This window comes from Panicum virgatum, chromosome 2N (assembly GCF_016808335.1).
Source record: "Panicum virgatum strain AP13 chromosome 2N, P.virgatum_v5, whole genome shotgun sequence".
Lineage (NCBI taxonomy): Eukaryota > Viridiplantae > Streptophyta > Magnoliopsida > Poales > Poaceae > Panicum > Panicum virgatum.
The window spans coordinates 69,759,328-69,769,795 of record NC_053146.1 but is presented as its reverse complement, the minus strand read 5'-3'; the positions used below and the strand labels follow the sequence as shown (position 1 = coordinate 69,769,795).

General features: G+C 51.4%; 3 protein-coding genes across 3 annotated transcripts; 1 reads left to right on the top strand and 2 right to left on the bottom strand.

Annotated features, from left to right (window-relative positions):
* Window positions 1-1,069: 1,069 nt before the first annotated feature.
* Window positions 1,070-3,317, bottom strand: LOC120659052 (probable pectinesterase/pectinesterase inhibitor 21). Its single transcript, XM_039937123.1, has 2 exons — window positions 1,983-3,317; window positions 1,070-1,829 (listed from the first exon to the last, which is right to left on the bottom strand). The coding sequence occupies exons 1-2, from the start codon at window positions 3,186-3,188 to the stop codon at window positions 1,329-1,331; spliced, it is 1,707 nt and encodes a 568-aa protein (XP_039793057.1). The 5' UTR covers window positions 3,189-3,317; the 3' UTR covers window positions 1,070-1,328.
* A 168-nt stretch (window positions 3,318-3,485) lies between these two features.
* LOC120662244 (COBRA-like protein 7) lies at window positions 3,486-6,805 on the top strand. The gene has a single exon (XM_039941407.1). It carries the CDS (start codon window positions 4,764-4,766, stop codon window positions 6,738-6,740), a length of 1,977 nt encoding a protein of 658 aa, XP_039797341.1. The 5' UTR covers window positions 3,486-4,763; the 3' UTR covers window positions 6,741-6,805.
* Window positions 6,806-6,854: 49 nt separating this feature from the next.
* On the bottom strand, window positions 6,855-10,086 carry LOC120662245 (probable protein phosphatase 2C 33). Its single transcript, XM_039941408.1, has 7 exons — window positions 9,752-10,086; window positions 9,488-9,659; window positions 9,157-9,374; window positions 8,908-9,015; window positions 8,674-8,799; window positions 8,340-8,572; window positions 6,855-7,529 (listed from the first exon to the last, which is right to left on the bottom strand). Exons 1-7 carry the CDS (start codon window positions 9,968-9,970, stop codon window positions 7,313-7,315), a joined length of 1,293 nt encoding a protein of 430 aa, XP_039797342.1. The 5' UTR covers window positions 9,971-10,086; the 3' UTR covers window positions 6,855-7,312.
* Window positions 10,087-10,468: the final 382 nt, after the last annotated feature.

The following is a 10,468-nucleotide window of genomic DNA, read 5'->3' as shown; positions in this document are numbered from 1 at the left end:
TCTTTATTTTGTTTTGTTTGTTTCTTTAAATTTGTTTCGTCACGTCACCCCCACTTCATTCCGGCAAATATAATATTATTTAGGGAAAACCCTGAACTATCACGCTAGTCCGATTTGGGTCCTTGAACTACGAAACCGGACATTCTACACCTCCAACTAACAAAACCGTTTGAAAAACAACCCTGGTTCAGCCAAAGGCGGTTTTGCTACAGTAAAATTTCCGAATTTCTGAAATTTCACACATCTCTCAATTAAATAATAAAGAAAGCATAGTTAATATTGTCTAAAAATCATGATATTTTTTTGGGAGGTAGATCAAAAGACAAGGAATCTATTTTGGCTAGATGTGCTACAATAGACATAAAGGAATTTGAATTATAAAATTTTAAAAATAGATAGAATTCAAAATTCCTTGAATTTTTAGGTCAGCTAAACCTATGATAAAAATGCATTAAAAATATGATAATTCATAATTTTTTATTTAGTTTAGTTAGGTACTTTTTATTGGCCCAAGTTCTATAGAAAATTCATAAATTAAAATTTGAGGAATCAAATTTGATTCAAATTTGAGCATTGCGAAGGAATTCAAAAACTTTCATAAAAACTTGGGCCAATAAAAAATAGATTATTAAACTAAATAAAAAATTATGAATTATCATATTTTTATTTCATTTTTATCAAAGGTTTAGCTAACCCAAAACTTCAAGAAATTTTGAATTCTACCCATTTTTAAAATTTTATAATTCAAATTTCATTATGTTTAATATATCACATCTAGCCAAAATAAATTCCTTGTCTTTTTATCTACCTCCCAAAAAAATATCATGATTTTTAGACAATATTAACTATGCTTTCTTTCTTATTTAATTGAGAGAGGTGTGAAATTATAGAAATTCGAAAATATTACTGTAGCAAAACCGCCCTCAAAACAGCTTGCTACAGTGCTCGAGGGGGTGATTCGGACGGTTTTGCCAGTTCGAGGGCCTAGGTTACCTGGTTTCGTAGTTGGAGGTTGAAAAACAGACTTCTTGACTAGTTCGAGGTTGTAAAATAGACTTATCCCTATTATTTAATAAGTTAGGCCAGATTGATTTTGGCTAATTGAATAATGCTCAAGTCGGAATAAACTAAAAGTAGACAAGGCAAATAAAACAATATTTGTAGAGAAGACGAATACAACATGGCTACATATCGTGAAACAAGAAGAACATCAATACAGTATTTTGTATTGTACTACTAGTAGAGGGGGTGGATGGAGGGAAGGATCATGAATTGCATCCGAATGCATAGGATATTTTTTGAATATGATGATTACTATGAATATGCAGTCAGTGCGTCCTTCCTTGCTGCGCCTGCGGCAGCAATCCCGGTATGTAGGGCACCCCGAACTTGGGGATGAAGTTCTGGCCCTGGATGAAGACCTCGACCGTGAACTCCTTCTGCGCCTCGGCGTAGGTGACGGTCTTGATGCCGCCCCACCTGGCGCGCTTGCTCATGTCGGCGCCGGCGCCGCGGTTGTCCACCTCCGCGTAGAAGAGCGTCTCGAGGCCGAAGTCGCCGTTCCACTCGAGCCAGCCCTTGGGGTCGATGAAGCCGCCGATGTCGTTCTGGATGTAGAGCGTGCGCGAGTACTCCTTCCAGGGCCGCGCCAGGTACGTCGCGATCTTGCCGCCGGCCTCCGCCTTGAAGTCCGGGTGCGGCTCGATGGTGCAGTTGTGCAGCACGGTGCCGCCCACCGAGCGCTTGTCGCGCCGCCCCTGCGCCGTGATGATGTTGGCCTGGTTCGCCATAGGCTTGCGGGGCTGGATGAGGCAGTTCTGGATCACCACCTGCATGCAGTTTTATTTGCTGTTATATAACTTCTTCTTCTTCTTCTTCTTCTTCTTCTTCTTCTTCTTCTTCTTCTTCTTCTTCTTCTTCTTCTTTTATATATATATATAGACAGACACACACACAAACACACAAGAACCAATCAAACCAACCTGCGAGTTTCCGAATATGAAGTCGATGGTCCCCGTGACCGTGCAGTCCCGGAAGAACTGCCGCTGCGCGTGCGTGTAGAGCGTGTCCTGGTACCCGTCGAAGGTGCACTGGTAGAACACCGCCTGGTCGCTCTGCACCCGCAGCGCCACCGCCTGGTGGTTCTCCGCCCCCGCCGTGTTCTCCACCCGCACGCCCTTCATGAAGAAGCCGTTCCCGATCGCCTCCATGGTCGCCGTGTCCTTGGTCGTCAGGTTCATCTTGAAGTTCTTGTTCCCCGTGATGATGGTCTTGTCCGCGCCGTCGCCGATGAAGGCCACGTTCGTCTGCGGCCGCCCCACGGAGACGTACTCCTTGTACGTCCCGGCCTTGACGTACACCACGTACATGGCCGCGTTCTTGGGCGGCACCCTGTCCAGCGCCTCCTTGATGGTCTTGACGTCGCCGCTGCCGTCCGCCGCCACCGTCACGTTGGGCTTGAAGTCAGGGGACGCCGGCGACGCCTCTTCCAGAAGCCGCCTGCTGCCGCCCTCGGCCGGCATCCAGGCCGGCATGCCGTCCTCGCCCAGCAGCCGCCTCCCCACGCTGAGGCCCCCCAGCGTGTCGGAGAACTGGTCCACCACGGCCAGGATGTCCTCGGTCAGCTCCTGCGACGCGTTCAGCGCGCTCTGCATCTTGGCCGAGGCCTCCGTGGTGGTGGCGTTCGCGAAGCCGTCCAGGCAGGTGTCCTGGTAGGTGAGCGCCGCCGACAGCCAGGTCTTGAGGTCGTCCACGGCCTTCTTGAAGTTGGTCATCTCGAAGCCGCCGAGCTTGTCGAAGGTGGCCTTGAGGTCGTCGATGGCGTACTCGAGCAGCTCCTTGCAGTTCTGGAGCGCGCCCGAGGTGCGCTTGTCGTTCTTGAGCTCGTTCAGGGTGGCCGACTCGCTGATGGCCTTGTGGATCTTGTCCGAGGTCACGGCGAAGATGGCCTTGGCCAGCTCGGTGGGGGAGGTGGCGTTGCCGGCGGCCTTGCTCAGCTCCGCCTCGCAGGTCTGCTGGTAGTCGGTGGGCTGGCAGAAGGCCTTCACCGACTTGACGGACATGGAGAGGTTGCCATCGCCCTCGCCCTCGCCCTTGCTCGAGTTGCCCTTGAAGGACACCACGCACACGGCGGCCACCACGGCCACCACCAGGACGGTCGACGCGCCGATGATAGCACCTTTGCTCATCTTATTAATTCCTTCTTCTTCTTTTTTACTTTTTTATTGGATGGGTGAACAAAGGTGCCTTGCATGTGCATGCACATTAATTGCTCATCTATCTTCCATATATATAGCACCCAGCAGGCAGCAGCGATGATCCAGGCCGGCCACTCAAGGGTGCTCCGCCGTACGTCGGAGCTACGATCACGGCCACCCGCACGACCCAATTCACGGTCCTTGGACACACAGTTGGCAACCGTCAAAACGTAGCCTTTGCTGCTGCTGCTTCTTCTTCTTCTTCTTTTACATCATGCTCATGCTAGCCACATGAAAACTTTAATTTTCACTGGCAGTTTACTCACCCCCAGAGCAGTTTCATCCTTTTCTTGGCAACACCACCCTTATATGATAGAAATCTGTACATTGACGGATTATGTTGACCGGGTGGTGTAAGCCCCTGATCTTTCCATCACCCACCTTGCTTGGTCGTCTGAATCAGACAGGTTCACTTGGTCTAGTTGTTGTAAGAGCACCTCCCATTGTCTTGTCTCCTCCTGACCAAAGAAATGAGCCCTCAACCCAACAGTCGCTCACTAGATTGTTTGTGTTGTAGCAGCACTCATATAACTTTGGGTATTCCAATCGTAATGGAAATGTCACCAACCCAAATATCTTCCCAGAATAATACCTGCCATTGCCCAATTTAAACGTAACCCCCCATTTTAACTTATCCATGATCCTCTGAATCCCTTCCCAGAACCGGGAGCCCCTTTTTACCATTTGAGAGAGAGAATTAGATAGTTGTTATTCAAATACTTAGCTCTCAACAGCTGATAGCAAGGATTGAGCAAGAGGGATTCATTCAGAGCATTCTAGTGTTAAGAATGCCCACACACCCCATTGTTCTTTCGGAAGACACATTCTTCCACTTAACCATGTGGTATTTGAACTTCTCGCAATTCCTCCAATAAAATTGAGATCTAACCACATCCATTTACTGGTGCACCCGCTCTGGTAATAGATACATGCTCATAGTATAGATTGGCATGCTGCTCCACATGGGCTAAATTTTATCCTTGTCACATCGAATGTTTTAATACTAATTAGGAGTATTAAACGTAAAATAATGATAAAACTAATTGCATAACCTCCAGAGTAGTTTTCATTGGCAGTTTACTCACCTCCAGAGTAGTTTCATCCTTTTCTTGGCAACACCCTTATATGATAGAAATTTGTACATTGAGTCACTGATTCGTGGACCCGATCCCACGCATCATTATAGGGCTCACGATCCCAAGCATCAGTATCTAGGAGGACGTAGGGAAAAACTCGTCCCATGGATGCACGGTTGGCGCTGCTGCCGTCCAGTCACTCACTGGCAGTGGCAGCAGCGGCAAGGCAGGTCGCGTCCACATGTCATCCTCCTGACCGTCTCAGCTTTGTAAATCAAACAAAGACAAGAGCAGCGGACTTGCTTAGAAGAAGAGAGAGAATCATCAGCAGGCCATTTGACAAGATCAAACCTACCTGCCCTGCTGGCTGCTGCACCTATTTTTTGCTGCAACTCCTCCATCTGCTAGCTTCACAAGGCGGGCATCAGCCATGGCCCTGCTGCGCCTCGCCGCTCATCCCTGCTTGTCAGTCTTCGTCTTCCTCCTGCTCCTCGTCGTGCACGCGCTGGCGCAACCGCAGCCCAATGACGCCGGCGGCTGCAACGGCATCCTCCTCACCTACACGCTCCAGGGCCGCGACAAGATCAGGCCCTTGGTCCCCGCGCCCGACTCCCAGCCCTACGCCTTCCGCGCCACCGCCACCCTCCGCAACTCCGGCACCCGCCCGCTCCGCTCCTGGGCGCTGCTGCTGACCTTCGTGCACGGCGAGATCCTCGTCACCGTGGACGGCGCCGTGCTCACGTCCGGGGCCGACCTGCCCTACAACACCACGGCGGCGGACGCGGCAGCCACGTCCTTGACAGGGTACCCGCAGACGGACCTCCTCACCCCGATCGACACGGCCGGAGACCTCGCCAAGATACAGGCCACAGTCAACCTGGTCGGCACGCTCTTCGCAGGCCCAGAGCCGTTCCAGCCGCTCCCCTCCGCGCTCTCGCTCGCCGACCCGGCCTACGCCTGCCCGCCGGCCACCACCAACGTGTCCGCCGGCAGCTCCCTCTCCACCTGCTGCGCGCCGCTCACGCCCAACACCAGCACCAGCGCATCGGAGGAAACCCCCCGGCGGCGCCGCGCCGGCGACCTGGTCATCACCTACGACGTGCTCCAAGCGCACGAGACCACCTACCTGGCGCTCGTCACGCTCGACAACAACGCGCCGCTCGGCCGCCTCGACGGCTGGCAGCTGTCGTGGGCGTGGCATCGCGGTGAGTTCATCAGCTCCATGAGAGGCGCCTACCCGCGGGAGGTCGGCGCGGGCGCCTGCCTCTACGGGCCCCAGGGGCGCTACTACGAGGGCATCGACTTCTCCAAGGTGCTCAACTGCGACCGCAGGCCCGTCGTCCTGGACCTGCCGCCGTCGCGGGCCGACGACGCCGACATCGGCCGGATCGACCACTGCTGCCGGAACGGCACCATCCTGCCCAAGACCATGGACGCGGCGCACTCCAAGTCGGCGTTCCAGATGGAGGTGTACAAGATGCCGCCGGACCTCAACCGGACCAGACTCCACCCACCGGCAGGCTTCGAGGTCCGCGGCGCGTCGCCGCTGAACCCCGAGTACGCGTGCGGGCAGCCGATCCCGGTGAGCCCGTCGGAGTTCCCAGACCCCAGCGGGCTGGCGTCGACGACGGTCGCCGTGGCGTCGTGGCAGGCGGTGTGCACCATCACCACCAGGCCGGCGTCGGCGTCCAAGCCGCCCAGGTGCTGCGTGTCCTTCTCCGCGTCGTACAACGAGTCGGTGATCCCCTGCCGGACGTGCGCGTGCGGCTGCCCCGCGAGCGCGAGGTCGACCTGCAGCACGACGGCGCCGTCGATGCTGCTGCCGCCGTACGCGCTGCTGCTGCCGTTCGAGCGGCGGGCCAAGGAGGCGCTGACGTGGGCGGGGGAGAAGCGCTTGGGCGTGCCCAACCCGATGCCCTGCGGCGACTCGTGCGGCGTCAGCATCAACTGGCACCTCGCCACCGACTTCGCCGGAGGCTGGAGCGCGCGGCTCACGCTCTTCAACTGGGGCGCCGAGGACATGCGGGACTGGTTCGCCGCCATCGTCATGGGCAAGGCGTACGACGGCTTCGAGCAGGCCTACTCCTTCAACGCCACCGCCGTCGGCAACCGCACCATCTTCATCAAGGCCAGGGAAGGCTTCAACTTCCTGCTCAGGGAGACCAACATGAGCGGCGTCGATTATCCGGTGCCTGGCAAGCTGCAGTCCGTGCTCTCCTTCACCAAGAAGACGACCCCCCGCATCGACGTCGTTGCCGGCGACGGCTTCCCGTCCAAGGTCTTCTTCAACGGCGACGAGTGCGCCATGCCACTGAGGATCCCGAGCCAGTCTGCCGCAAAACGTGGTGGCATCATCACTATGCTGCTCTTGGGTGTGGCTACCTCAGCTCTGCTCTTGCTGCTCTAACTTCGTCTTCAACGATTGGGCTGCGTCATTCAGTATTGATGTTTTCTCCTGTTTGTTCAAAATTCAGATGATCAACTGTATACCATCATCTACCGACAGCTCAAAACTCAAGGCATGTCTGGAAGCCAATTCAGCACGAGCAGGTGTTTTTACAGATTAGCACACGTTTCGTACTTCAATTCCAGCAAAAAATAAAAAAAAAATACATTGAACAATTAATCCAAAGAGCATCCTAGTAGATACTATAAGCTATTTATTTAAAGAATGATTCACACACAACACTAGGCAGGTCAATTTTTTCCCCTGCGCAAGGCACACTATGCTACATCAAAACTACAAGCTCCAAATTATTTCAACTATTTCCTCAAGAACATCAAACTTTTCACTCGGAGTTGTACGTAGACAACAAACTGGTTAGCACTTAGCAGCCAATATCTTTTGTACCAGGCTGAGAATACAGTTAGTTTCACCAAACAATTAATTATTATACTTGGATCCAGCAGCTTATTATCCCCTCTTAGTTTCTGCACTGAGCAGCTGGCTTGACTTAAGCAGCAGAGTCTTGATTCGTTTCACCTGCATGCTGTAGAGCGGCTGGATCTTTTACCTTCCATTGCGTCTTTCTTTTTCCGACATTCCAAACAAAGATGTGGACCACCCCATGGCGCGTATGGGGAAGAGCAGTAACCGCCACCATTATCTGTCATCAAACCTTCAAATGGTTCTTGGTCCACTTGGCAGATTGCACAACGGAAAGGTGGTGCTTTCAAGGACAAATTCCTACCCAACCTGCAACAGTAAGGCTTGGCTGTTAATGTTACTTTAGGAGGAAACACAGAAGCCTGAGCAGAATAGTCTCTCTCAACAACAAATGTGGCAGCCATCCAAAGTAGCATTTGAAAACCATAAAGCCTCAAAGTCCTAACCACGTTAGACAAGAGTTGTATCTCTTTAAAAAAGGTTTGTTTATCCCGGGCTTCCAGCTGCAATGTTTTATGTGCCATCTAGAGATAAGAGATTGAAATGTAGGTCCGATGTTATATGGCACCTGGACCCAATATTGTTTATCTTGTATTACTAAGATACTTGTAGGAAGAAAAAAAACAAGGAAAGATAACCTGTGAAACTGATGCCTAAAGTACATTGAGCCAAACATTCTCATCATTTAGAAATAGAACAAGTAAAGCACCATCAGTGTTCTAGTTTACGAAAAAAATGGCTATGTTTGGTAGGTCCGCATATATACTATTCACCAAAATAGCTCTGGAATCTCACATAAGATCGATGCGACATGTCAAAGAAAGCTTCATTGAATATGTACAGACGATAATCAAAGTCAGCAACGAGGATAAGCTTAAAGGAAAAGCCCATAGAGATGCAACAGGTTGTCTAGATGCTCTAAGAAATTAACAAGGTAGCCTAGTACTTTAACCATTCTATGCTAAGCATATGTGGCCATTTATGTGTTACACATGTTCTTCCATCAAAGTCCAGTATGTGGCATACCTCACTAAATAGCACAGATGCAAATGATACTGAGCTATGACAAAGAAATTGACCAAGAATAATGCAGTGGGGGCAATAGCAGGTATAACATACCTTTCTTCTAACATCGCAGATCCTTCTTCAAACAACTCCTCCACAGAACCAAATGAGGCAGACTTGCCTCCAAGTTTTCCAACTGAACTATGCGACCTTCTACGGAAAAGTGACTTCAACTTGTTCTGGTTTTTCTTTGGAGACAATTGCGGTGATGTCAAATGATCGGATGGGATAATGTCAACAACTACACAGGTGGTGTCGTCCTTGAGCCCACTTGTTTTAAGAGCTTGCTGCACAGATAACAAAACAATGGATGTTGAAATTAGAAACTGAGTCTGTCACGCCTACGCCACAAGAAGCTTCGAGGCAGGACTGCTGTATGCAGGATTACCTTAACCACAAGCTTTGCAGCCAGTTCTGCAGGCAATCCTCGGCATGCCTTTGCAGCTGCTTCATTGGATAGCGCATCCCATATGCCATCGGATGCTATAATTAGCCTTCCTCCGACATTCGATAACTGAAATTGCAAAAACAAAAGGAATCATTTTCAGCATAAGACACCCCACAGCAGAGTTAGCAAGCTAGAAATCCCCTCCCCTGCATTCTGTAAATAAATGGTATGAACCTTGACTTGTTTGACGTGTGGGATTGGCACAATGAACTCCCCAACATCCATGTCCCCGATGGATCTTGAAAGGCACAGGCCACCCGGCCAGCACCGGAGAGGACCGACCTAATAGCCCAGAACATTCAATTCAGAGAGGAAGAGCATCAGGTAAATGGTGGTAAATGTATGTATGTAATTATTCGAATTCAGCAGGAGCAGTCATTGATTCAGCAGCAGCACGTATAAGGCAGGAGAAATGTTAGGTACCTCCTGGCCACCGAAGAGATTGAGGCGGCCGACTTCCCCACCGCTGGCCGTGACGCGCTCCCGCTCCTCTGCATTCTCTTCGAGGCGGTGGTCGACGGTGAGCAGCTGCAATTCGCGGCCCTGCGTGTCGAGGATGCAGCGCGAGTCGCCCACGGACGCCACCGTGACGGTGAAGCCGTCGATGACGACCAGCGTTGCCGTGGTTCCCGAGACCTCGCCTGAACCCATTGTGTTGATTTTAGGTCCAAGTCTGAATGAATGAATATATACTGCTCGTAATAAATAGTAGTAGCTTGGTTTGCAAAGGAAGAGGAGGAGGAGGAGGAGGTACCCTTGCGCTGGAAATCGATGTCGGCCTTGACAAAGCCCGCGACGAGCGCGCGCGGCAGGGCCTGCAGCCAGTCGTCGCGGCCGATGTCGGGCGGCAGCGCGCTGATGACGTGCTCGAGCAGATGCTCCTTGCTGTAGACCGCGGCGGAGACGCCGTTGTGGCCGTCGAACACCTGCAGATCCAGGAGGCAGCGGAGAGGAGCCGGCCGTGAGAGTCCTGAGATGAGATGAGGGGGATAGGAAACGAGGGAGGAGAAGAGCATACAGCGAAGACGGAGAAGGCCGATGAGGGATCTCCGGGGACGCGGAGGCAGTCGGGCTTGACGAGGAAGTAGTCCTCCCCGCGCTTGGCGAGGCCTGCGTGGCCGTAGCGCAGGGCCGGGCGCTCGGAGCCGCCGGCGCGGAGCTCGCGGCCGATGAGCGTAGCCAGGGGCAGCGGTGGCGGCGGCAGACGCGTCTCCCTGACCCTGGCGGCGGTCGCCATGGGAGCAGGAGGTCAGGTCCTAAGAATTCAAGCGAGCATTCGTTCGAAGGGAGAGCAGAGGAGAGGGGTTGGTTGGTGGCCTTGGTGCGAGTGGGATGGGATTTGATAGCACTAGCAGCAGCGGCAGCAATGGAGGGAGGACAAGGAGGAGGAGGAGGAGAAATTTGCAAAAATGAGAACGTAAATATTGGCCTTTGCAGTTTTATCATTGGTCCCCATATTTCATAGGAGAGTATAATGGATTGGAATGGATGGATGATTAAACATTTGTTTGGACTAATTACAAGTATTAAATATAGATAAATTATAAAACTAATTGTATAAACATTCGCGGGACTATTACATCAAATCTAATTAATCGATCATTAAATTATGTGCCGCTTAGTTTTAATGAATTCATCTCGCGAATTAGCTCTCTCTATACTATTATTAGTTTTATAATTAATATATATTTAGTACTTGTAATTAGTGAGGACAATCAATCAAGACAAGACTGCA